Source organism: Lycorma delicatula, chromosome 8 (assembly GCF_047948215.1).
Source record: "Lycorma delicatula isolate Av1 chromosome 8, ASM4794821v1, whole genome shotgun sequence".
Taxonomy (NCBI): Eukaryota; Metazoa; Arthropoda; class Insecta; order Hemiptera; family Fulgoridae; genus Lycorma; species Lycorma delicatula.
Genome location: NC_134462.1, coordinates 60,832,531 through 60,860,453, shown reverse-complemented (window position 1 = coordinate 60,860,453; position 27,923 = coordinate 60,832,531). Strand labels below are relative to the sequence as shown.

Sequence of the window (27,923 nt, the reverse complement as noted above, 5' to 3'; positions counted from 1 at the left end):
AAAGAAAATGGCGAGATTTTGTATTTTATTGCACTTACAATTATTTTTTATAAACAATTCTGTAGATCATCAAAATAAGAAACTAAGTATGTTGTATTTAAGAACCATGGAAATACAAGGATACTTTTCGAGAAGCAATTGATCATCGATGGATGTTCCATTTGGATAATTTTTCTAACGTATGAGGTTTTTTATAAATTTAATATGCATTTATGATTCACTGCTGAATATAATTTAGTTACAATGGTTAACATAAATTTTGATTAGAAATGGAAAAATTCAATTTTATTAACTATCTGAATTAAATGATCAAAATACTTTTGACACTTAATAAGGTTCATATTAATCATGCAATAATGTGTCATAATCTATTATGTAAATGTGACTGAAATCTTTTACTTATACTAATACGAGATGCTTTCATTTTTTTCTGTTTAGCCTCCGGAATCACCATAAGGTATTACTTCAGAAGATGAATGAGGATGATATGTATGAATGTAAATGAAGTGTAGTCTTGTTCAGTCTCAGGTTGACCATTACTGAGATGGGTTAATTGAAACCCACCACCAAAGAACACTGGTATCCACGTTCTAATATAAGAGATGCTTATCGCTATCAAACTTAATTATATGACTGATTATTGTAAATTTATTTCAACGTTTTTCATATGTCATTGAATAAACAGAAAATATAAAATAGTGAGAAAAATGAGTTGCTTACTACCTCAGAAATACCAACAAACTGCCAGAAATAAAAAAAATAAGACAAAATGGCAATTCTGAGTGAATATTAGTGGCTTGTAGGACACAGCTGAACCAGAGAAAAATTCACTTTTGTGAGGAATGAAAGTTGTTTTCTTATGTGAATTTAGTTACTTAACAAAATAGTGGTTAAAATTTGATGCATATTAATAAATATAATAACTGTAAATCAGCTGGAATGTGTTTCAATAAACACACTACATTTCAAGAAAATTATAGTCATGCACAAAACTACAATAAGATATGCAAGAACCAAGGATGGAGTCAGACTTTGTCTACAACATGCTCAAAATAGATTATGGAAGGACAACTATCACGTCACTTAGAAATAAAAATAAGCTTTATTAAGATCTTTTTATCCATGATGGTTGGACATTAACTTTTAAAAGATTATATTACTTAATAAATCATAGCTCAGTCAAGATTGATAATTTTAAAATTTAACAACTGATTATACGTTAAACCAACTGACCTTTTCATTACAGTTATTATAACTCAGTATGATAAAATTCTCTTACCTTTTTTAAGATCTATAAAAATAAACTTACTTGAAGATAAGTACGAATATACATTGCAATTCTTTCACAATCTTCTCTTCTCGTGCAATAAATAATAACAGAAGCTGGAAATTTAAATCTATTACTCTGCAGTAATTTAACTAATGCTTGATCTCTGTCATAATCTTTTGAAACTGATAATATGAGATTTACAGGTAACTGTACATTAGATATAACTCCATCTAATCCATCTGGTACTGATAACTGTTCAACAATATCTTTCATAGTTGATTTTGTAGCTGTTGCTGTCAATCCAAGAAACGTTTTAACACCAAATCTTTCTTTTAATACCTGTAATTTAAAATAAAACAATATAGATTTAGATGAAACATAATCTGATCTTACAGAGATATATTACTTATAAGAGAATAAGACTGGAGAGAATTTTTAATGGTCAGAATTATAAAATAAAATGTTTAGAGAAGGAACTAACTTATGAAAAAAATTACCTTACAAAGAACCAGATATGATGGTCTAAAATTATGAGACCACTGCGAAACACAATGCACTTCATCGATACACGCAAATGTGATTGGAGGAAGTTTCTGTAACTCATTTGATAAAGAACCAGGCACAGATTCTCCTGATACAACTGTCTCTGGGGAAACAATCAAAACTGTTAGAAGTCCTTCTTTTAGTTGTTCTAACACTGCAAGACGCTGTTTTGGAGTTTGATTCATATGCAAACAACCCATTTTTATCGGTGCATTCGACATACATGTAACCTAATGAAATAAAAAAACAAATTTAATTTTAAAATTTAATATAAATGCAAAATAAACTTATCATAAGCTACATTGAATCATACTGCAAAATATATACTAAAATATATTCATCACTTTTAACTAGGTTAAAGTCATTAACATCTTCATCAGTTATATCTTTCCCGTGGAAATTAATACGAATAAAAAGACTGATAATAATAAATTGACAATGGTTGTGACAAAATTTAATAAACTGCTCCTGGAAAATTGTAAACATTTTTCTTCACAAATTATAAAGCAGTCCATAAAAAAAACAACCAACCTCAGATCTGGAATATTAAAAGAAAATTTATTTAATTAAATGTAATCCCGAACAAAAAATTTCATTCAAAGGAATAAAATTCAAAATTAAAGAATCAGAAGTGAAAGAAATCGATCAGGTGAAAATATGCTAAGTAATATAAATATATATTAATTTAAATAAAATTTTTTATAGTCCATTTTTTCTTTCTTTTTCCTCTGTATGTTAAATAACTATATATAATACAATATTTTTTCAGCCTCCGCAAAGTACAGAATTAGAGAAGACTCTTCTTACCTACTTTTTCATGTTCAAAACATTTTCAGGTCTAAGCCCATCTTCAGTGTTGTTTTTTAATAATTCTTATTGTTTACATTTATACATTAAATTATAGCGTTTTACTTTTATTTTGTAAAAATTGTTTATTGATACAAAAAAAATATTTTTAAATCAAATATTTGTTCAGTCAAGATTAGACTAACTATATACAGTTTATATATATATAAAAAGGATAATTATAAATTTTTAAAGACAAATTAAAGCAACATTATTTTAATATAATACTTTATATACTTTGTCAATCATGAATCCATCTTCAATGATTAGCTGACAATGATATTATATTAGAATAACATCATTCATTCAAATTGAATCAATAAAAGTAAATTATTTTTAAGCATTTAATAATAGATTAAGAAAAAAAAAATTAACGTTCATGTAAAATTAAAATAAGATGGGGAGATCTACAAAGCATTTTATTAAAACTGGCAATGCAAACCAAATGACAATTTATAAGGAATGTTAGTAGCTGATAATGAAAACATACATTATGTTCTGGGTGTCTCTAGATCAAAGAGTTCCTCTATGCTTAATGTACAGTACATTTAATCAAAAACAAAAACCATAAGCTTAACAAAGGGCACATTATCCATAAATACTGTACAACAATAACAAAGTGCAATTACAAGTAACAGCTTATGAGTAACTTTTTATCCAAAGAATTAACCTAAAATAATATAGATAAATACAAATTCACCAATACAAAACTACATCACAGCTTATAACAATAATAAACACATTGTTATAATAAATAGCAGCAATGATTAATAAAACTGTTTTCATAAAAAAAAAAATTATAAATTATATTAACAGAGTTTTATATCACTCAGTTAAAATTAATCAATCACTAATTAAGATAACAACATTTGTAGAATAACTAAATATATTATAACAACCAAAATACTATAGTAGCAAAAACAGTAGTATAATACCTGATCTTCCATGAGTGATACAAGAGGTGAAACAACAAGTGTGATACATGAGATTTCTGATAACTTTTGAAATAGATAAGCAGGTAATTGATAACAAAGACTTTTACCAGATCCAGTTGATAATGTTACTAATGTTGATAAACCAGACAAAATTCTCATAATAGCAGTCTCCTGACCTGGTTGAAATTGATTATGACCAAACTCCAGCAATGCTTGGTTTACAATAAGTGGAGTATCTGAAACAATGAAATTTAAAACAATAACATTAAATAATTTAATATAAAGAAAATACAATTATTTAATTTTTCACTAAAAGAAATATACATTCATCTCTACACACATACAAAATGTAATACCAATACAATAAATGAGTAAAACATTTCAAATCCAATAACATTTTACCACATCATAATATATATCTTTTGATGTCTTTTAAACAAAACCAGAATATAATTAATTAATTTGATGAAACTGTACTTCAAAACAATATGACAAATACTGATTACAAAACAAGTTAAAAAGAACATCAACAAATATAAAACTGATTTGATTGTTCCTTAAAATTGTATAATTTTGAATAACTGTTACAAAAATCTTTCAAGAGAAAGTTAAAATACATAAAATATTAGGATGGATATTCCATTTTAACACAATACATTTTTAAAAATTGTATTGCATCACTATTTTTGATATTTGGTATATGATAACACCCACCTTTTATATTTTTCTTGAATAACTTTCCAATAGGTAAAAACAGCTATTTTTGTCACTTTTTCCATGAGCTGTAGCATTCTTATTTTACAACATACAGAAATCAAAAAGGGCTTTTTGGAAAGAGTAAAGATGGAATTTCATCTTAGTGTTCTACAAATTAATTTTGTTACATAAACAAATTTTGTAATATTTATTGAATTTACATTTACAAATGGTTGTTTTTTCAGATTTTGGGTCCAAAATAAATAATGAAGGGCTTAGGGTAACAGGCCTGTTACAGAGTGTCCTTCATTAAAAGAAATGGCGGCTAAATCAAAAGATTTTGAAAATGTCTCATTTTTGGGGCCCAAAATCCACATGTGGGACAGATGGCTACATCTGAAATTTTTACAGCAATAAGTACTTTTTATGTACCTTAAAACCATATAAAATTTATTTTCTTACTCAAAGAGGCTGACAAGTAATGAAGCAATCAAAATCGCTAAACACTGTTCCTTCTAACCATGAGTTATATCCAAAATATTCACAGCACGATGTCTTTTAAACAAAACCAGAATATAATTAATTAATTTGATATTAATATAATTAATTTGATGAAACTGTACTTCAAAACAATATGACAAATACTGATTACAAAACAAGTTAAAAAAGAACATCAACAAATATAAAACTGATTTGATTGTTCTTTAAAATTGTATAATTTTGAATAACTGTTACAAAATACCTACTATACAAAATAATTTGATATGTCTATATAATGAGATAGCTTATATTATAGATAGTGCTTATATTATAGATAGTTTGTTACTTAAACTATGACTCATATACACAAATTCATGTTTAAACCCGAAAGTGAATAGACATCATGGACATGAATGTTGTAGAAGGCTCAGTTACTGTTTTGATTACAATGTGATATGTTGTATTATTCCTAGTGTTAATACTGTGGTTAATGTACAATTGAGACTGTACAAGACTACACTTCATTTACACTCTTACATATCATCCTCATTTATCCTCTGAAGTAATACCTGAAAGGTAATTCCCAAAGGCTAAACAGAAAAAAGGTAATGTTCACTTGTTTATAAAGTAATTCTATTAGCAGTGAACTTCTCTTTTATGCGATATCTTTTACTTTTAATTTTATTAATTACAGAAATTTTTATTTTAGCTGTAGAAAACTGGAATAAGACAAATTGAGGACAATTGGTAGTTATATAATTTATAATAATTGTATTGTTATTGTAAGATCCTGGCATTTTATAAAAATGAATTATGGTTCAATTGGCATTCACATTGAAACAGTATGTCACAAACTGACTTACAATAGATCTTCAGTATTGCACGATATTTTAGTTTACTGAACAGCAAATAACATTGTTATCATTAAGAAGAGGATGTACTGAAACAAAAAAATAACTATACTTTTCATAAAACCGAATATTTAGATATATATTTTCATATTAACAGAAAAAGCTGCTCTGACCAATTTAGCTGTCACACTAAACAGATTAAGAAATCTCTTCGAGAAAATTTTACACTTTCAAAAAGCAATCCAAATTTAAAATTAATTCCAGACAGAGCACTGTGATCAAAATGCTTAAACAAAATACAAAAACCACAAAAGATGATACAGAAAGCGAACTGGAACATCAAGATATATTTGAGTCTCAATGTATTTAATAGTCCAGTTGGTGAATAAAGCTTGTTCAGCATTTGGCAATTCCCCAGTAAGTTTTAAAACAACAAGTGGCATTTTGCTACAAATCGGCAAAAAGAAACCCAGTTACATAACTGAAGAAAATGTTATTAAATGTATCCAAGATTTTTACCAGAATGATGACAGGCAAGAAGAATTGTGTATCTGGAAGACAAGCTGAAGGGAAGAAAATTAATAGTAAAAAAGGCTTATCTTATGCAACTTAAAAAAATTGTACACACCCTTCAAAGAAAAACATAATTAAAAATTGGTTTTTCAAAAGTTGCTGATTTTAGACCTAAATTTTTGGTTCTGGCTTAAAAATTTTGTGACCTAAAAATTTTCCTTTTGTGATACAGGATGAAGACCAGTCATATCATTGGTCAAAAACTTAAAATTATAAGATTTTTTCACTTCTCTAATAAAGATGTTCAAGAAACTGAAGAACCAAAGCCAAAATGTAAAATTATATCTGCTGCATATATGATGGCAAGTGGTGGTTGTGAAGTCATTGAAGTTAAAATACATGAAAATGAAGAGGAGTATCGAATGCACTTTTTCCATCTGCAGAATCCATGTACTCAATTCAAGAAATCATTGAAGGATAATCAAACATGGGTTCAAATGGAAAATATTTACATTCTTATGTCTTCACAGCTTTCTCTATCAACTACTGGAAGAGGAGGCAACATTACACCAAAGATGAACTTATCAGTTCTACTGAATAAAAAAATGGCAGGAGCACAAGTTATGTTAGTTAAGTTTGTAATCAAATATCAAATAGTGCAAGATTTATTTACAACTTCCATTAGCAGGAGTAAAATTAAGTATAAGTGAATTGAACAACTTGTTAATGTATTTGAATTGTTTATCATTTTGTAAATGACTATTTATTAATTATAAATTTATGCATTTTAATGAGTTTAGTTGTAATTTTTGTAATTTGAAAAAATAGATAAAATCAACATTTTTGAATATGTTTAGTTTTAGAAGGAATGGTGTTTTTAGAGGTTTTGTTGGCTTCATTACTCAACAACCTCTTTGAGTAACAAAATAAATTTTATATAGTTTTAAAGTACATAAAAGTACTTACTGCTGTAAACATTTCAGATTTTTGCCAACCGTCCCACATGTGGTTTTTGGGCCCCAAAAATGAGACATTTCAAAATCTTACGATTTGGCAACATTTTTTTAAAATGTAGGACACTTTGTAACTGTCCAATTTTTTTTTTTATAAGTACTACTAGTACCTAGGAGTTAAATGGTAAAAAACAGGCCTATTACTCTAACCCCTTCATTATTTATTTTTGGCCCAAAATTTAACCACACATCTCAGAAATGATCGACCTCAGACTGTACAAGTCTACACTTCACTTACACTCATACACATCATTTCCAATCATCCTCTGAAGTAATACCAGACGGTAATTCCCAGAGGGTAAACAGGAAAAGAAAGAAGAGCTCATTTTGGTAGTGAAAAGAAAAATGTTCACATAAACATAAGTCAGGAAATTCTCTATTAGAAATTCATGGCTAGTGAAAGATTTTGCCCTGAATCCTAGGAAAAGAGTAAAATACCTGAAATTCTAAGAATCCAAGATAAGGGGTACTTTATATGGATTATGATTTTTGACCCAACAAACTGAATAAACAGGTTCCAGAACCATATCTGTGGTAGTTTTATAACATTCAACATAAAACAGAAAAATTTGTTGTGTAAAAATATGTTTTTTTTTTGTTTGTTATACAAAAACTTTATTAACTAATAAAGGCATACAATTTATATCAAAACTTGTAGATAATTTAATGTAAAATAGCCCAATAAAGAACAAATACATATTCAAGAAATTTAATTTTATTACTAACACTTACCATATGAAAGTGAAGAGATTACATGCACAAAGCATGTTTGCTTTCTTACAAAGTGCAATAATATAAAAAAAAGTGTTGTATTAAAGACAAAATTAAATTAAAATACAAAGACAGGTACTAATGTTATTCAGACAGACAATAAAGTTTAGTCTCTTCCCTGAATTCACTGTGAAATTGAAAATTTGAGAAATTATGATTTAGCAAGTTTGTAAAAAAAATCAGCTGGCCAACAATGCATTTTATGTCTTGTCAACAGTACATTGCTTTAACTGGTTTACTGCTGCAATTCTTTTGTTATTTACAACTGAGGAATATGGCAACATGGTATTTATCTTGGGGTGTGTGGTAGAAATGCAACTCTGCTGTTGCAAAATATCAAAGATGTTTTCCTGTTTGCATAGTTCTAAATTGTAAAACAATTAGTGGAGCATTCCATACATTACGAAAAATGGGTACACTTCCTAGCAATAGTATTTATTGCGACTAGGCAGAAGTCAGTCTGCACAAGACAGTAGAACGTAATTTCCAACACCAGTGTAGCATTAATGTGTGGTGTGATCTAGTTTACAACCAACTATGTTGACCATTTATTCTCCCAGGACGTTTAAATTCTGACATCTGTTTGTAATTCCTTAGGGAACAATTAGTGCAGTTATTAGATGTTCCACTAGCATTGATGTGCTGCTTGTATTTTCAACATGATGGTGCACCTCCCCACTTCTCACACGCTGTAGCAGCATACTTAAATGAGCAATTTCCAGAGCGATGTATTGGCCACGACAGGCCACCATGATCACCTGATATAACATCATTAGATTTTTGCATGTGGGGTTGAATGAAAAGTATCATATACAAGAGAAAAGTTCACATGTGCTGAAGAGTTACTAGTATTTCAAATACCACTGCACAAACTAAGAAGTCGTACAGAATTGTGAAGAGAAATGCTAGCAATCAGAAAGCATGCAGCCAAATGTATTGAAATAGGATATATTTTTGAGAATTTACTGTAAACTTCATTAAATGTATCAATTACATCAATTGCATGTTAACTTCATTTTCTGTAATTAGTAACATTTAAAAGTTTTCATATGGTAATGTTAGTAATAGAATCAAATTTCTTTAACTTGAATTTTGTTTTTTATTGGCCTATTTTACATTAATTTTCTGAGAACTATATTCTGTACAAGTCTGATAATAAGTTTTATGCATTTCTCAGTAAATTAACAAAAATTTTTTAATACAAAGTAAAAAACCACGTTTTTAGACAAAAAAACACTTTCTGTTTTACGTCAGATATTATGAAAACTACTGGAGATACGGTTCTGGAACCTTTTTTATTCAATTTGTCAGGTCAAAAACCATCACGTTGCTCCTTTATTTGAGTTCCTGAAATTTCAGTACGGTTTTATTTCAATCTTTGCTGTTTTTGCTAGCGGAATGAGCTCAGAAAGGGCCAGCGCAACAATACATGAATAATCCTGCATACCACTGCATTAGATTAAAAATTCCTTCTATACAATATTACTATGTAGAGAATAATTCCATAGGAATGAGTTGCCTGCTTACATGGGGATATATGTTTCATTATAATTAAATAAACAAAAATTTCTTAATTTATTTAATTCAAACCCAATTGAAAATCTTCATTTCAGAAGAAATTAAATAAATGAAAAATTAGAAAAAAAATATATTTTTTACATTATACAAACAGCAAGAATTAACACTTAATATTTTAAACTTGTTTGTTAAATGAAGCAATTTACACACAAAACAAACCATCTCAATTTATTATTTGGGCAACAACTATTAAATATGATCTACAGCTATCAAGAATTATAATTTCTTCTATAAATTTGCTGATTTCTTTCAAAACTGATCTGAATGTTGCCTATAGTAAAACGAAATATAAGTTTGTATGAAAAAAAAAAAAAAACTTGAAGTACTTCTAGGTATGAAGGTTAGTTATGTTCCTGCCCGAGGGATTTATGGATTCCAGGCTAACCAAAGAAGAGCTCTGGCTTGCTGTAATTAATATGGCTTAGTTCATATGGAGATGCTCTAGATTGAGGAAAAAGCAAAAAGCAGACGGACGCCTAAGAGCTCTGGTGTAGAGGGCAGGGCTGTGGGTGAGTATTCAGGGGGCCTCCTGAACCTGTGGGGGTTGCCTGGATGTGGTGTACCTGTGGTCACTCTGATGCTCGGTGCAGGAGGGTAAGCTCCCCTTTTCTGAAGTAATACCACACAGCAGTTTCCAGAAAGGGGAAGGTCTATCAGAGGTGGAGGTTTAGTCGGTAGGGTGCAGGCAGACATACACTCTCAATAACATCTTGCAGAACCTGCTAGCGAGTCTGACACTTTGTACATAAATGGTATTCCTCCCCTCTATTAAAAAAAATGTTTTTATGATATGACATCTTTAGCTGTACTCATGAAGACTGGAAGACCAATTCATATATTTTTACGATTTAAATCTTAAATTGCTGGAAAAGTTAAGTGGTGATACAGTTAACCTCACTGTACATAATTTTAGTTGATCGACATGTTAAAATGTGTAACATTTTAAAAAATACAATAGAGATCTAAATTATTAACAACTTCCTTTCAAAATTATGCTTCCAGATTTTTTAGAGCAGTAATTCTGATTCAGAAAAGGTGGCACATTGTTAATGACACCCATCTTAAGTAACACTTAAAATACTACTTTGCATACCAATACTTAATACTATACTATCTTGTGTACTGTGCTGATTTGTGTTATTTTTATTTATTGAAAAAGGTGTTTTTCTTTTGCCAAACACAGTATGTTTGTAAATTTTATACTTATGTATATAATCTTGATTTACACATACTATGTGTAAAATTTACAACTCATGGCTAAATGTATCCAGTTCTACTAGGTGATTTGGTAATTATACATATTTATTGATTATGTTGTGTGGTGCCTGCCTATATATGTTCTTTGTGTCTACGTAACTGTGTGTAGGTACTATCTGGGTAGTATGTAGTGCAGTTAATCATATTACATTATTAGTTTTTAAAGAAATGTAGCAAACATCTTTCTTGAATATGGTGGCAGTTTCTTGTGACTGCTAAATAATATATTAATGTTATTTTTTTCTATATTTAAATTTTTTTTTGTTCTGTATTTTACACAGCACTTTTGTCTTCCATGTAGACAAGTGTAAAGAATGTGTTAATGTTTTTATTGGTATTGACATTAATATAATAAAATATGTTTTAAAATAACTGTTAGCTAGTGATACATTGTTACCATTTCTTTAACAGTAAGCTAGATATAATTAAAACTTAATTATCAATTGCAATGACAAAGATGTGCTTTAAGCATTAATATGAAAAGAAGTATTAATATTTTTAAATTATTGAAACAAAATTAAAGTAGGGATTATTATAATGCCTAAATATATATTAAGACTTTTAGATTGTACAAGCAATAAGTTAAACACAAATTTTATAATGTTAATACATTCATGCAGTAATGACAATTATTCATGAATGCAGAAATAATTTATAATTATGAACTGTAAATACCTATAATATTATTATCTTCATTAAGCTTAAATAATGGAGATAAAGTTGCTACTTTAACGTCAGAATCTAATTCTTGAAGTGAAACTGCTTTAGTTTCGTTCTCCAGTTTGTTTTCTTCTTCTCCAGTCTGAAAAATAAATATTATTTAAGAGCAAATAACTACACCTAACAATTGAAAGTCACTAGAAACAAGTGGAAATTACTGGAGAATAATATTAATTTAGTTCTACGGTATTTATCTAATTTTTTATTATATATTTTTATAATAATCAGGATTTCCCCCCCCCAATCTAACAATTTTTTACATTAAACTGATATAGATGACTGTAGTACATCAAACACAGCTTCTATTTTTTTTTTAAATGATTAATTCACAATATAAGTTTTGAAACTTGTGCATGGGAATGTGAAGTGAAAATTTTGTGGCATATGAAAAATGCCATGTCTGCCTGAGATTCAAACCTGTTGTGATCTCCGGATGAAAGGGTGAGACATTACCATTCCGCCACCAAGGAGATCGACGTTTCTTTAAAAGAACATTATTACAATATGAAAGGTCTAAACTACATTCCTCCTCTAAACAAATGTGTACTCACTTTAGCAGTAATTTCCTTTTTTGTTATATTCAATTTAATTAATTTATTTAATAATTTTGTACACTGAAAGTGAATAAGCAAAAAATTCATTAAAAGCATAAAAAATCATATGAAAAACATACAAAAACCAGACTTATTGCAATAAAAATTAATATCTCTTTAGATTTATATATATTATTTCACTGAAATTACTTTTTTAAGATTCATATTATTCCTCTGTAATGTTAAATTATATTTAAATTTTATTAACTAAACCAACTAGTATAGAATATTGAGATAAGATATATCTTGCCTTCATTTTTCATGAAAGTACTTCACATCTCAGAAATGGTTGAACTGAGACTGTACAAGACTACACTTAATTTACACTCATACATATCATCCTCATTCATCCTCTAAAGTAATACCTGAACAGTAATTCCCAGAGGCTAAACATGAAACAGAAAGTAAAAGTAAATATATATATATATATATATATACTAGCGGACCCGACAGATGTTGTCCTGACGCGGCATTATTCTGTAATAAATGTACACACATAAATATAAGTAACTTAATTAAGTTAAAATTAGCAGGAATGTGTTCTAAATTTCATTAAAATGACTATTAGTATGATATTATCAGTTTGTGATTGTTGTATTATTGTAATGGATTTATTGATTAATTATGTGTAGTATGGTTAATATTTATTTTCACTTAATATTGAGATGTCCAAAGAAAATTGAATTAAAAAATCGAAACGTCATAAAATTAATAATTAGTGTAATTAATAAATTTTCATCCACATTACTACTAATTTTCACTTAACATTCATTCTAAAAAAGTACCTCCTACATATATTTTTTTTTTATTTAATAATTTTGATGTTTCATAACCATGTAACAGCTTAATTAATCAATTAATAACAAAATTAAAGCACTGTAAAAACGCAACATAGTTAAAATTTTAGTAGAAATTTTTCTCATTCTTTATTTTAACATCTATTTTACCAAATTTTAGATAATTGTAAATTAAAAATAATTTTAGAAAACTTTTTACAAAATTAATCAGCTAAAACATTATAAATTCAATTTTTTAAATATACTTTAAACTATATTATTATTTTTTTTTTTTTTTTTGTCTTCAGTCATTTGACTGGTTTGATGCAGCTCTCCAAGATTCCCTATCTAGTGCTAGTCGTTTCATTTCAGTATACCCTCTACATCCTACATCCCCAACAATTTGTTTTACATACTCCAAACGTGGCCTGCCTACAAAATTTTTCCCTTCTACCTGTCCTTCCAATATTAAAGCGACTATTCCAGGATGCCTTAGTATGTGGCCTATAAGTCTGTCTCTTCTTTTAACTATATTTTTCCAAATGCTTCTTTCTTCATCTATTTGCCGCAATACCTCTTCATTTGTCACTTTATCCACCCATCTGATTTTTAACATTCTCCTATAGCACCACATTTCAAAAGCTTCTAATCTTTTCTTCTCAGATACTCCGATTGTCCAAGTTTCACTTCCATATAAAGCGACACTCCAAACATACACTTTCAAAAATCTTTTCCTGACATTTAAATTAATTTTTGATGTAAACAAATTATATTTCTTACTGAAGGCTCGTTTAGCTTGTGCTATTCGGCATTTTATATCGCTCCTGCTTCGTCCATCTTTAGTAATTTTACTTCCCAAATAACAAAATTCTTCTACCTCCATTATCTTTTCTCCTCCTATTTTCACATTCAGCGGTCCATCTTTGTTATTTCTACTACATTTCATTACTTTTGTTTTGTTCTTGTTTATTTTCATGTGATAGTTCTTGCGTAGGAGTTCATCTATGCCGTTCATTGTTTCTTCTAAATCCTTTTTACTCTTGGCTAGAATTACTATATCATCAGCAAATCGTAGCATCTTTATCTTTTCACCTTGTACTGTTACTCCGAATCTAAATTGTTCTTTAACATCATTAACTGCTAGTTCCATGTAAAGATTAAAAAGTAACGGAGATAGGGAACATCCTTGTCGGACTCCCTTTCTTATTAGGGCTTCTTTCTTATGTTCTTCAATTGTTATTGTTGCTGTTTGGTTCCTGTACATGTTAGCAATTGTTCTTCTATCTCTGTATTTGAACCCTAATTTTTTTAAAATGCTGAACATTTTATTCCAGTCTACGTTATCGAAAGCCTTTTCTAGGTCTATAAACGCCAAGTATGTTGGTTTGTTTTTCTTTAATCTTCCTTCTACTATTAATCTGAGGCCTAAAATTGCTTCCCTTGTCCCTATACTTTTCCTGAAACCAAATTGGTCTTCTCCTAACACTTCTTCCACTCTCCTCTCAATTCTTCTGTATAAAATTCTAGTTAAGATTTTTGATGCATGACTAGTTAAACTAATTGTTCTGTATTCTTCACATTTATCTGCCCCTGCTTTCTTTGGTATCATAACTATAACACTTTTTTTGAAGTCTGATGGAAATTCCCCATTTTCATAAATATTACACACCAGTTTGTATAATCTATCAATCGCTTCCTCACCTGCACTGCGCAGTAATTCTACAGGTATTCCGTCTATTCCAGGAGCCTTTCTGCCATTTAAATCTTTTAATGCTCTCTTAAATTCAGATCTCAGTATTGTTTCTCCCATTTCATCCTCCTCAACTTCCTCTTCTTCCTCTATAACACCATTTTCTAATTCATTTCCTCCGTATAACTCTTCAATATATTCCACCCATCTATCGACTTTACCTTTCATATTATATATTGGTGTACCATCTTTGTTTAACACATTATTAGATTTTAATTTATGTACCCCAAAATTTTCCTTAACTTTCCTGTATGCTCCGTCTATTTTACCAATGTTCATTTCTCTTTCCACTTCTGAACACTTTTCTTTAATCCACTCTTCTTTCACCAGTTTGCACTTCCTGTTTATAGCATTTCTTAATTTCCGATAGTTCCTTTTACTTTCTTCATCACTAGCATTCTTATATTTTCTACGTTCATCCATCAGCTGCAATATATCGTCTGAAACCCAAGGTTTTCTACCGTTTCTCTTTATTCCGCCTAAGTTTGCTTCTGCTGATTTAAGAATTTCCTTTTTAACATTCTCCCATTCTTCTTCTACATTTTCTACCTTATCTTTTTTACTCAGACCTCTTGCGATGTCCTCCTCAAAAATCTTCTTTACCTCCTCTTCCTCAAGCTTCTCTAAATTCCACCGATTCATCTGACACCTTTTCTTCAGGTTTTTAAACCCCAATCTACATTTCATTATCACCAAATTATGGTCGCTATCAATGTCTGCTCCAGGGTAAGTTTTGCAGTCAACGAGTTGATTTCTAAATCTTTGCTTAACCATGATATAATCTATCTGATACCTTCCAGTATCGCCTGGCTTTTTCCAAGTGTATATTCTTCTATTATGATTTTTAAATTGGGTGTTGGCAATTACTAAATTATACTTCGTGCAAAATTCTATAAGTCGGTCCCCTCTTTCATTCCTTTTGCCCAGCCCGTATTCACCCACTATATTTCCTTCCTTGCCTTTTCCAATGCTTGCATTCCAATCTCCAACTATTATTAAATTTTCATCTCCTTTTACGTGTTTAATTGCTTCATCAATCTCTTCGTATACACACTCTACCTCATCATCATCATGGGCGCTTGTAGGCATATAGACGTTAACAATCGTTGTCGGTTTAGGTTTTGATTTTATCCTTATTACAATGATTCTATCGCTATGCATTTTGAAATACTCCACTCTCCTCCCTATCTTCTTGTTCATCACGAAACCTACTCCTGCCTGCCCATTATTTGACGCTGAGTTAATTACTCTAAAATCACCTGACCAAAAGTCGCCTTCCTCTTCCCACCGAACCTCACTAATTCCTACTATATCCACATTTGTTCTACCCATTTCCCTTTTTAAATTTTCTAGCCTACCAACCTTTTTCAAGCTTCTAACATTCCACGCTCCGACTCGTAGAATGTTATTTTTTAATTTTCTGGTGACCCCTTCCTTAGTAGTCCCCACCCGGAGATCCGAACGGGGGACTATTTTACCTCCGGAATATTTTACCTAAACTATATTATAAGTAACTTATATTTTAATTTTTATAAATGTTATAATTTATTTTACAAACTTAAATTTTTATTTTTAAAGAGCCATTCAATACTTCATAAGTTGCATAGAATCAAATGAGAACTGACAATTTAAATTTGTAGGTTAAGTTGATTGTTATTGAATGCACGTATATACTTCATTAAAATTCATGAAAAATCATGTAAAATACTCACTTCAATACTGCACCTTACAAATTTGCACAATGTACATTTTTAAATTAAACTTTAAAACGTTATTTCAATAAATAATAATATAATATTCTCCATAAGCGCGCAATTCTAGCAGACTCGGCAATGCTTCGCTATTGCTAGATCTGAGTATACATACAGATTAAATGACAACAATTGAAAGTTTCATAAAACCTTAAAAAACTGAACATTAGCAATTTAACAAAATTTAACCTTTCACTTTATAAAAGTTAGAATGTAAATAAATCCAAATGGCAAAAAAAAAGCACTACCTATCGGATTTAATTCACACCACTCTCTAATCACAGTATTCGGTGGAAAATAATTTTTTAACGAATTTGTTGTGGCTGCAAAATCATTACAATTAATACTGAACATTAAGAAACTTGCAAAACATTACGGAACCTTATAAAATTTCACCTTTAACTTTATAAAATTCAGAATGTAAATAAATCCAATTGTCAGAACAGCACTACCTATCGGATTTAATTCAAACTATTCTCTAAATACAAATTTTAATGTAAGAACAACACTAAGCTACGACGCAAGTAACTGATATGCGAAAAAACAACAAAATAAAAAAAATTCCTAGAATCCGATCGCAGCACCAAGTACCGGGTTTGACTGATAAACCAAAAATTAAAAAAAAACTTCTAAAACACGATCGCAGCTCTGCCTACCGGACCCAATTGTGAACCTAAACCATCCCAAGATCAACACATAAATAAATTTTAAAAAACATTTTCACTTCAATACTGTACCTTACAAATTTGCACAATGTATATTTTTTAATTACACTTTAAAACGTTATTTCAATAAATAATAATATAATATTTCTCAATACGCGCACAATTCTAAACGCGATCGCAGTGCTGCCTACTTGTTACTTAATCAGTTGTGATTTTGTTTACATTGGCAACGGCCATACGGGCTCTTTGTGATTGGCCGTTGACAGTGGCCATCTTGCATTGATCTGATTGGTTTTCCTTTGTTTACATTTCCATCTGATTTATTAGCCTCTTATTTATTAAAAAATGGTTTTCTCATGATTTTTTGTAACACAATAATAACACAAAATTACGAAATATTTTTCTCAATTTGATCGAAGCACCAACTGTCGGGACAAACTAAAATTAAAATAGAATATTATTGAATATTCGATACTGCTATGGTAGTGCAGTCTGCCGGATCCAATGTAAAACATTCCAAAACCAACAACTACTTATAAATAAAAAATTAATTAAAAAAACATTTTCCAGTGGACCAAATTGTGAATCTAAATCATTCTCGAATCCCCTTGAACCCACACACAAAATTTCATCAAAATCAGTCCAGCCTTTTGGGAGTTCACTTTCATACACACGCACACAAGAAATATAAATATATAAAGATATATGTGTATGTAGGTTTGTATGAGGGGTGTGAAAGAGCTTAATTATTAGGGCTATTATTTAATTAGGGCTTTTATTCAGAACATCAGATAAAATGAAATAATACGTGAGAATTGTTCATCTTAATTTTAATAAACTAGTTTATTGTAAAACACACAATACCTTGGCCTCTATAAATATGCAACTGAGATTACATATATCAATAAAGAAAAGTAAATACAAATGCATTTTCCATGAACATTTCCCCTAAGATCAAAGGTATGAAATAAATTGGATCTCAGTATCATTTAATATAAACAATATTACAACGATGACACATCAAATAAAGAAACACAAGTCATCAAATATTTTGCAAAGTTATATAAAATGCCATTTTATATCAATATTATGTAATTAAACACAAGAATAGTGTTTATGAAATAAGAACATAAGAAAATTATTTAATAATGACATTTTTCACCAAAGTTTATTTTCTATTTTGGCAAAATATATTAATATATCTAACATGATACTACTAAAATTAATTCAAAACTTTCTTTATAATGATTTTTACTTAGCATTATCTGTGCTTTCGAGGCCAACATATGGAAACAAGGGACGTTTAATAAAACTTCACATTAATACAAAACTGACAAAGAACAAATAGATTTTAAAAAATTGCTTTGTATAATTTTCATTTTTTCATAAATGGTATAAAACTTAAAACATTTAATACACAATATAATACTTGAAATATCATTTCACCATTTATTTTCTATTATAAACCGGCTCCAACAATTACGATATTGTTTTGAAACGTATACAACTGTACAAGATTTTGTTTCTAATGAGCGACTCATAAAAGGAGGGTGTTGATTAACTTATATTAGCTGTGTAGTAGAGTTTGTTCTTACCCGACTTATCACATATAAAGAGTTAATTTAAATTTTACAATACAAAAAAAAATTATTTCTGATAGTTGTGTATTTTTCTGTTTGTTTTTTAATTTCTGTTCAAGCTTTCCCAAACATAAATATGCTACAAAAGTTTGTACATACTTCTGAAAAATATAAAAATACTGATTTTTTTGTACCTCAGCAGGAACATTTTTATGATATCCTTGTTTTCTACGACATACACGTTCAGCAGCTTCTTTAGCCATTTCTTCTGCTTCTTCAAGAGTAGGGAAAGGACTATCATCTTCATCAATATCTTCCTTTGGAATTAATCTATCAAGACCTGAAATAAGCAACATATACATTTAAAATCATTTAAGGTAATTTAGTAAATTTAGTATCATTTTGCAAATTTAGTAAACACTAATTTCAGTTTTTATTTCCATTAATTCCTTTCAGTGCTTTTGCAGATATCTACTTCTTCATAAGAGGTAATAATCTGTATAGAATGATTAAAAAATTGCAGAACTGTAATATTAAAAAAAATATTGCATGTCAATCACTGAAGTAAAATAAATTAGTTGAATCTAGTACACTTCACAGAATATAATTAGTGGAAAGTTGGATATAAAGAAAATAAGATGACTTTAGAGAAAGAATACACAAACTGTATTAGTTAAGAATAGGAAATCATGTCTATGGGAAGAAGAAAGAGCTCTCAGGTGGTAGGAATGTAAAACACTAAACAAAGGAAAAATTTTTCAGATGATATTTTGGAGGAAAAGAATATGTTGATAATATCAGAGAGGACTCTATTTTCGGATCAGAATTTGATAGTTTTAAGGTTTAAAGTCTGTAAAGATAAGTAGGTAGTTTCATCAGAATAATTATCTTCTTTAGCAGAAGCAGCACTCATCTTATGAGACTATACTAATTAGTATGCAAAATTTACAAGATGAAAAGTGACTTCAAATTACAAAATCAAAAGATTATTACTAAAGAAGCTAGAAACATATAAACATTATAACTATTATAATATGTCTAAAACCCCATGAAAAGCAAACATTAAGATAATTTTGTAGCATGCAGGACTACTAATAGAAAGTGAAATCCTCAGATCTATATCCATTCATTTTTTTTTTAATGAGATTTAAATAAAGTATCAACTTCATTTAATATATTACTTTTTATGATTTATTTTCTGTCATAACTTGCAAACTCTGATGAGCTCAAAAATCAAATCACTGCAGATAAGATGAATTGTATGAATTTGTATGAAATAATTTTAGCTGAGATGTCAGCTATACCAACAGAGGAAAATTATATTTTATTGAACTGAAACAACTTTTATAAAAAACTTATCTGATTTAATACAAATGAACAGACTGGTTCTATAAATATTTTGAATAATTTTTAAAAACATTATCCATTTTCAGTTACATAACTTCTTAAATTTCATTTATACTTTACATGCAATACAATTAACACATGTAAAACCGGAAACTATTAAGGATTTAATCCTGTGATTGTTACTTCCTAATTGCAAAACAAAAACAAAAAGAGGCCAAACATCATACAAGAGAGATTCTTTTTTGTTATTTAGGAAACACACAATCTATACTAATAATGATTAATATAAATTAACAAATACAAAATCTATAGTAGCATACAAGAAACTTATTAGTTATTTGTCAGCACATGATAAGACATGGATTCTGTGGATTACAGTTTCATCTAGCTAGAGTATCTATCATTATTTCAGCAGTGCAGGCTTCTGAGGGGAAAGGAATTTGCAATCACCTTATAATTCTTTGTTTGAAACACCTTGTAAGTATTGCCTAGGCTTTCAACAGCAACAATAGCATTAGCTAAGCTCGACTTTATGTAATACAACCTTTAAGTTTAGTTACTTAGCTATACTAAATAAAAACAGATAAATAATATATAACAAAGCTAAGAAACAAGTAAAATTAACAGAAAGATCAATATATTTCTTGTTTTATACAGTATTTTTCTTAAGCTAAATTTAATTTTTTCTAATTACCTTACAGCTACCACTTACCTTTTCTACAGTTCCTTGCATAATGTCCAACATCATTGCATTTATAGCATTTAAAAACTCCTTTTGCATCACTAAAATCATCTGATTGTTGCAGTTGATCTTTCTTTTTTTTCCACAGGTTTTTTTTATATTTAGAGTATTTCATGGTTTTTCTACCTCTAACATAAACCTTCTTCTGTATATTTATACGAACAAAATTATTATTAGCTTTACCGCTAGCAACCTTTTTCCGCAGTAATTCTTCCTTCCTTTCAATATCATTCATTGGTTTCTGCTTTAAATTAATTTTACATTTTTGATCCTTAGTTATTACAGTTTCTGAATTAACAACATTCATCATGGATAAATTAGTTCCAATTTTACTGTCATTTTGAAAAGGTAAATTTATAGATTCTTCAAATAATTTGGGTTTTTTCAACAATACATTATAGCTTGTTTCATTATTTTCTTCAATTTGTTCAAATGATCGTTTGATTTTTGGAATATTAAATAGACTCTGCGATTTAGTTGCAGTTTCTGAATCACTATTATATACAATATCATCATCACTTTCTGATACAATATTTTTATCACACTGATGCAGTTTATCATTTAATTTGTTTTCATTACTATTATTATCATCACTAATATTAGATTTCATTGTACTATTATTTACATAACTTGATTCAGCCGACTCAAATCCAGAATCAATTAAATCTAAACTATTTTTACTACTGCTTAATTTATTATAAGTATTTGTACGTTCTAACCATCCTTTATCAAAACTTTTTAATACAATAGTATTAGATGTAGCTGTATTACATGAAGCATTAGCAGATTTATTAATATTCGGTGTTGATTTAATGATAACTTTAACTTTTTCATTAAATATATTAAATGCTGAAACTGAATCATTATTTTTATTAATATTACCAGTATTTTTATCAGTAGAAATATAAGACTGTTTATTTATAGAACTGTTATCATTTGTATCATTACTTTCAATATTAGTAGCATCTACATCATTTATATTATCCTTGTTTTCATGAGTTTTATTTTTACGTTTAAATAATATATCCCTTCGAGGGTTTCTTAATTTAACATTAAAATTCTGAAATAATTTTTCTGAAAAAGAATATGATAAGGGTTTTGAAGGTTTTGATTTTATATCTTTACTATTTTTATTACTTACTTTACTATCTAAATGTTTACCCCAAACTTTATCAGAATTTATGAAACTATCATTCAATGATTTATCAATATTTTCATTAATTACTTCTGTTTTATCACTTATAATCTCTGTAAGATCACAGTCATTAACAGTTTTATCAACTTTGTCACTTATAGCCTCGATAACATTACAGTCGTTAACAGTTTTATCATCTTTTTTACCTTCACAAATATTAACTTCTAAAGATTCGTTAATAAAATTATTTTCACTATTTATTTCTTTTTCATTTTTGTTTATTATGGTACTTGTATCACATGTTTCATCTCCTTTATTATATATACTTTCATCAAGTGTAATATTATTATATGTACTATTATCACCTACTTGTGTTATTGCATCATCAAGACTAGCAAAACTAAAATTTATATTACTGCTATTTATTAAACTAAAACAGTCTTGTGTATCTTCATCTAAAGTTACATCTAATAATGTATTCTCTAATGCCTGGGTTTTCAATAAATAATATATCCTATATGCTTCCTTAATTTTAGACGGTGCTTGTTTTATATCAGCCTAAAAAAAAAAAAAAAAAAATTAATTTACAATTAAATAAAAATTCATATCTTCTTAAGTCAGGTTGTATGATATTGCAAAAATTAAACGAATTAGTATTTTATAAAACAAAAGAACATAAAAGCTATTTAGAAAGATAACTTTCTTTTTATTATTTACTATTAAAAAATAATTAGTTTATTTCTTTAATTTCAAGGAGCACAATACCATACTGCACAGCACATTTGAATATGGAATTTTTATAATAATAAGTTTATTTTTGCTAATTATTAATATGTTTCAGACTAATATTATACTTAAGTCTTAGTTTACTACTGTTTGTATTTCTGCAACAGCTTTTACCTACAATCATGACACAATATAACTTAGGAAATAAGGTACAAGATTATAACATGTGGTGTTAAACAAACAAATAAAACTAAAACAAACATGAATTACAGTGAATGAAAACAGTATTAAAGCGAATAATTCCATTTAAAACGTCCATTAACATAAACCACCATTTATTTGTTTTTTGTGGATTGATCCAACCAATTAAATACATTCTCAGGATTGTATATGGAGGATTTTTATAGAATGTGGTTACTGATATTGCTTTTTTTAACCTTAAAACAGGAATAAGTGCAATTATTCTTGCTACAATTTAATTGCACTTATTTTAGAAGCTCTATTTAATCCTTCAAAATAAAATTCAATTACCATATTTATTCGAAAGTAAGACCCCTACAATTGTAAGACCCTTCAAGTTTTGAGAAGAAAAAAATATTTGTAAATGTTGACCCGTCCGTTTGACAAGCTGTACTTCCTAGAAAAACAGTTCTTCAGGAATTTCTTTGTTACTGTACATACAGTTAGTTGTTGGCCAAGGACAAATTTTACCCTTTCAGGTGTTTGCGAAACAATGCTATGGTTTTGACCGTGGTGGGAGGGGGGTGAGACATTAGCAGCTTCAATCCTACTACCTGCTTCCTTTTACTAATAAAACAAGACCTTTGGTTAGAACAGTAGCAACTTTATTGAAAGTGAGTTTCTCTTGTATTTTGTCTGTTACTGGCAAAATGAATTCATGGAAAAGTTTCACTGTAGGGTTCAAGTTAGATGTTTTGGAATTTGCTGAAAAAAAATGGTGTATGAGCAGTTGGTCGAAAGTATTCGGTACAACCAAACAAGATTCATTACTGGAAAAATCAAAGAGATATAACCTAAAGCGGCGAAAAAAGGAACAAATCGATCTTTACATGGCCCTAAAAAATCGTTACATGGTACAGTGATTAAATGGGTGGAAGAAGAAGAGAGTGGTGTGTAGTGGCCTGTGAAATGATACGAATGAAAGGGTGTGAAGTAGCAAAATACCAGGTAAATGCGAGTTGTGGGTGAATGGTGTGATTAATGAGAAGGGATTCACTTTGAAGCAAACAACTTCTTTGTGCCGACTACCAGCACAATATACTGACCAAGTTTTGGAGTTTCAACTATACATACTACGTGAAAGAGAAAAAAATCAGTACCTCATATCTCAGATTGGAAATGCCGATGAAACACCTGTCTTTTTTTAAATGCTGTGGAGCACAACTGTAAACAAAGTGGGCGAATCCAGTATACTGATGAAAACAGCTGGTGCAGAAAAAATGAGATGCACAGTTATGTTAACCATTTGTGCAGATGGAAAAAAATTGCCTCCTTATATCATTTTTAAAAGAAAAACTCTGCCGAAGGGAAAACTATCAGGAGGTTTACATGGGGTTCGTGTTCAAAATAAGGGGTGGATGGACACGAAACTAATGTGTGAAATTAAAAATAAAATAAAATAGTAGCACTGGCTTGCTACCCACTCCATTCTAAAACAAACATGAATTACAGTGAATGAAAACAGTGTTAAAGCTAATAATTCAATTTAAAATGTCCATTAACTTAAACCAGCATTTGTTTGTCTTTTATGGATTGAAAACTGTGCAAAAAGTAATTCATTCTTTTTCTTAATTTATTTTTGTATGCTAGAAGTTGTTTGGAATCGCCGTCCTGGAGCAATGTTAAAGAAGCAAGGACTTCTCATTTTAGATAGTTTCTGTGGCCATCTTGAGGATTCTGTGAAGAATTGAACCAATGAAATATGCACAGATGCTGCAGTTATTCTGGGAGGCCTCACTTCTGTGCTGCAACCCTTGTATGTGAGCATCAATGAGCTGTTCAAGGAACACGTTAAGAAGTTGTATACTAAATGGATGGAAGATCACACATTCACAAAGAGTGGACAAATGCAGAAACCTTCAATAGAGTTTCTTTGCAAGTGAATTGTCAAAGCCTTGGAAAAAATTACTCCGAAAATGATAAACAAGAGTTTCAAGAAGACTGGCATTGGATGGAACGGAAGATCACCTAATATACAAGGATTCTGACAACACAACTGAGGGAGAAACTGACATTGATAATGGTGAAGATGAGGATGATGGTGATGAAAGCAGCAGTGACTCGGAGTAAACAACTGTATTCCAAGTAATTAAAACACGCTGGCCTCCGTGGCGCGAGTGGTAGTGTCTCAGCCTTTCACCCCGAGGCTCTGGGTTCAAATCCCGGTCAGGCATGGCATTTTTCACACACGTTACAAAACATTCATCTCATCCTCTGTGGGGGAAAAAATGCTTAACTGCAGACCCGAAGGTTAAACAAGAAAAAAGTAATTAAAACACAATACCGCACTTTTTGCATTATTGTTAAAATAACGGCAATTGGTTCTATAATTTCGTAAGTCATTCATTTCTGATCAAAGCCATGCTCTGATGTCAAACAGCACACATCCTCAAATAACAAGACGTTTTTATCTGTATAACTTAAAACGATTAGTGTTTACTAAAACATATTAAATTCATAGTTCGATAATAGTTATTTTTATTTTCTGAAATATCAGTTTGTAAGACCCGCCTGGAATGTAAGACCTCCATAAATTTTGGGGTATAATTGCATTAATAAAAGGGGGGGTCTTATTTTTGAGTAAATACAATAGTTTTCCAAGAATTTATAGTAACTATAAGTTCATAACAGAAATGAGTTGTTAAAACTATCAATGAACATCTGATCTATGTTGCTGTAGATCTGGTTCAGTGTTTTTTTCTGACTGTTTGAAGAAAGGTACAGTATTAGTTTCAGTTGCATGGTGGAAGTGGGGGATGAAAATGATTTTTCTCTATGTTTATGTTTTAGGTATGAGGAATATGGAAAAAATATCATTCATTTAAATTGGGGTTTCCCTACATATTTATATAGAGCCCTATGTATAAAAGTTGCCTTTAAAATCTCCAAAACTAAAAGATCAATTTCATTGAAATTTAGATATGCTTTAGTAGTATATCTGAAGTTGTGCATGTGAAAATTTGATTAAGATTGATAGAGTCGTTCTTGAGTTATGGTCAATTTAAGGCCAAAAAAATTGAGTGGGTCATGTTGCTGCAAGTTGGAACATTTACACTTCTTTATTTGTCAGTATCTATTAGTAGTAATACTAAATCAAATTAAATTAATGAAAAATTACTCTTTTTGCAAAAGATTCTTTTCCATTAAAATAGGCAATTGCCTTATTATGAACAATTTTTTATAATGAAAAGTTAAACAATGAATAAGTGAGTTGTTGTTAGATGGTACTTGTTCCTCCAAATTTTTGTACTAAATGCATTATAATACGCTTTTTCCTGATTAGTTTAGATCATAATATTTTTAGGTTATTTATTTAATTACCTTTTTCATCTGAATTAAAAAAAAAACAGAATTAGTCATCTGATTCAGAATATATATAATAATTTAATTTTATAAAAAAAAAAGAAAATTAAAGAAAAGCTCTTTTTTAATTTTTACTTATATAACTTGACCAACTGTCAGGGTAAAATCACTGTACAATACAAATATTTTATCAACTCTTTATAGTTTTCTCAATTTAAACTTGTTCAGTGTATGATTAATTTTCATTTACTGCCATTTTAAAGCAATATCTATTTCAGTTACGAATAATAAAACAAAAAATGACAAAACCAGAATGTTCTAGTATACAGTAATTGAAAATACTGTTATTGCAAGGATGGAATTGTATTTGAAAAAATATTCACCAGCATTCAATTTCTTCAATCAACTGTCCATAACAATAATAAGAGGCAAATATAATATACTTCTATAATATATAATAGTCTGAAATTTACACAATTTCATTAAAAAAAAAATTTACGCTTAGGTTGTAATTTAATTTGTTGAAAAGCAAGACAAAAAGGTAACTAACTCACTTTCACATACATGAGAGCAAATATTTTTTTAATATTTTTAAGTAATCTAATTACTTAGAAACATTATATTTTCCATTAATATTATAAGATTATTCTCAATTATTTATCTTCAAATAAAACATGTTCATAAATGATTCTAATAAATACTGGAAAATCTTTTCCTGGCACGAACTATTTATTTCATACCATGAAGTAGTTTTTTTTTTTGTAAAAAAAGGCAACATAATAAATATACTGTAATATAAATAAATGTAAAATAAGAAATGAACATAAATAGATTCAAACCTAATCAGACAATATTACAAGTAGTATTACTACTAATATAAAGTAATACTGTTTTAAGTTTAACAGGCCTTCTACATGAGCTGCATATTTAGTATATTAATTTACTTTTTAAGTAATGTGATTTCTATACTTTCTCTACAGTATATCATACCCTTCTGTAATGACATCATCTAAATTCTAAACCTTTTAATATTTTATTTAAACTCTATATGATATCAAAGTAACCTATTAAAATCTTTTTTGTTATGAGAAGATAAAATACTTTGAATTATTTCTCAGTATTAAAAACTTTGAACTGTCATTCCAACTAAACATTTATGAAGCTTTTCCATCTTGGTTACTACTTTTTATGAACTGTATTTTTTGAAGTCTGAAATGAATACTTCTTCCATCGGAATCCACATCTCTTGTTTCTTTTAGAACACTTTGCACTGTCCTTAATGAAATCCTATCAGTAATAACAGTTTCAACATGTTCTGAGTATTTTTGTAATATAACCAACACTACTTTCATTCAATGTAAATTGAATCGTCAGACTAAAGATTTTGAAACAAAACCAATCAAGTTTTTTATTCAAAATTTATTAAAAATTGACAAACACCAATAACCTAACACAGTGTTTAACATAAATCAACTAAACCAGACTATTTTCACATGGAAACAAGTACTTTATTAAAACAATTTGGAATATTACCAAAATTAAACTGCATCTTACATTAAATAAACAAAATGTATTAAAAAAAACCATTCTGAAAATAAAATAAGACTTGAAATATGGTTTTTAAAATGTAAACATACACTTAATTAAAGCTTAGTATTTACATTATTTGTTATGAATTAATAAAAAATATACATATTAGATGAAAGAAAAATCCGTGTGTATATATATATACAGAATCATTTTGTTGTGTGACTAAAGTTAATAAAAAATTAGTTTTTGAGATAGGATGTGTATACACATTTTTTCATTATCTTGATTGAAATGGTTTCACATACTCTAAAA

General features: G+C 28.9%; 1 protein-coding gene across 1 annotated transcript in view; it reads right to left on the bottom strand.

Moving 5' to 3' along the window:
- Positions 1-27,923, bottom strand: part of RecQ4 (RecQ4 helicase) — a 44,904-nt gene that overhangs the window by 16,507 nt on the left and 474 nt on the right. Inside the window, exons 2-7 of the mRNA XM_075373583.1 lie at positions 20,648-22,370; positions 18,783-18,928; positions 11,429-11,555; positions 3,595-3,830; positions 1,768-2,043; positions 1,310-1,609 (exon numbers count right to left, since the gene is read on the bottom strand). Coding sequence (XP_075229698.1) covers positions 1,310-1,609; positions 1,768-2,043; positions 3,595-3,830; positions 11,429-11,555; positions 18,783-18,928; positions 20,648-22,370 — 2,808 coding nt within the window. The remainder of the gene's footprint in view (positions 1-1,309; positions 1,610-1,767; positions 2,044-3,594; positions 3,831-11,428; positions 11,556-18,782; positions 18,929-20,647; positions 22,371-27,923) is intronic.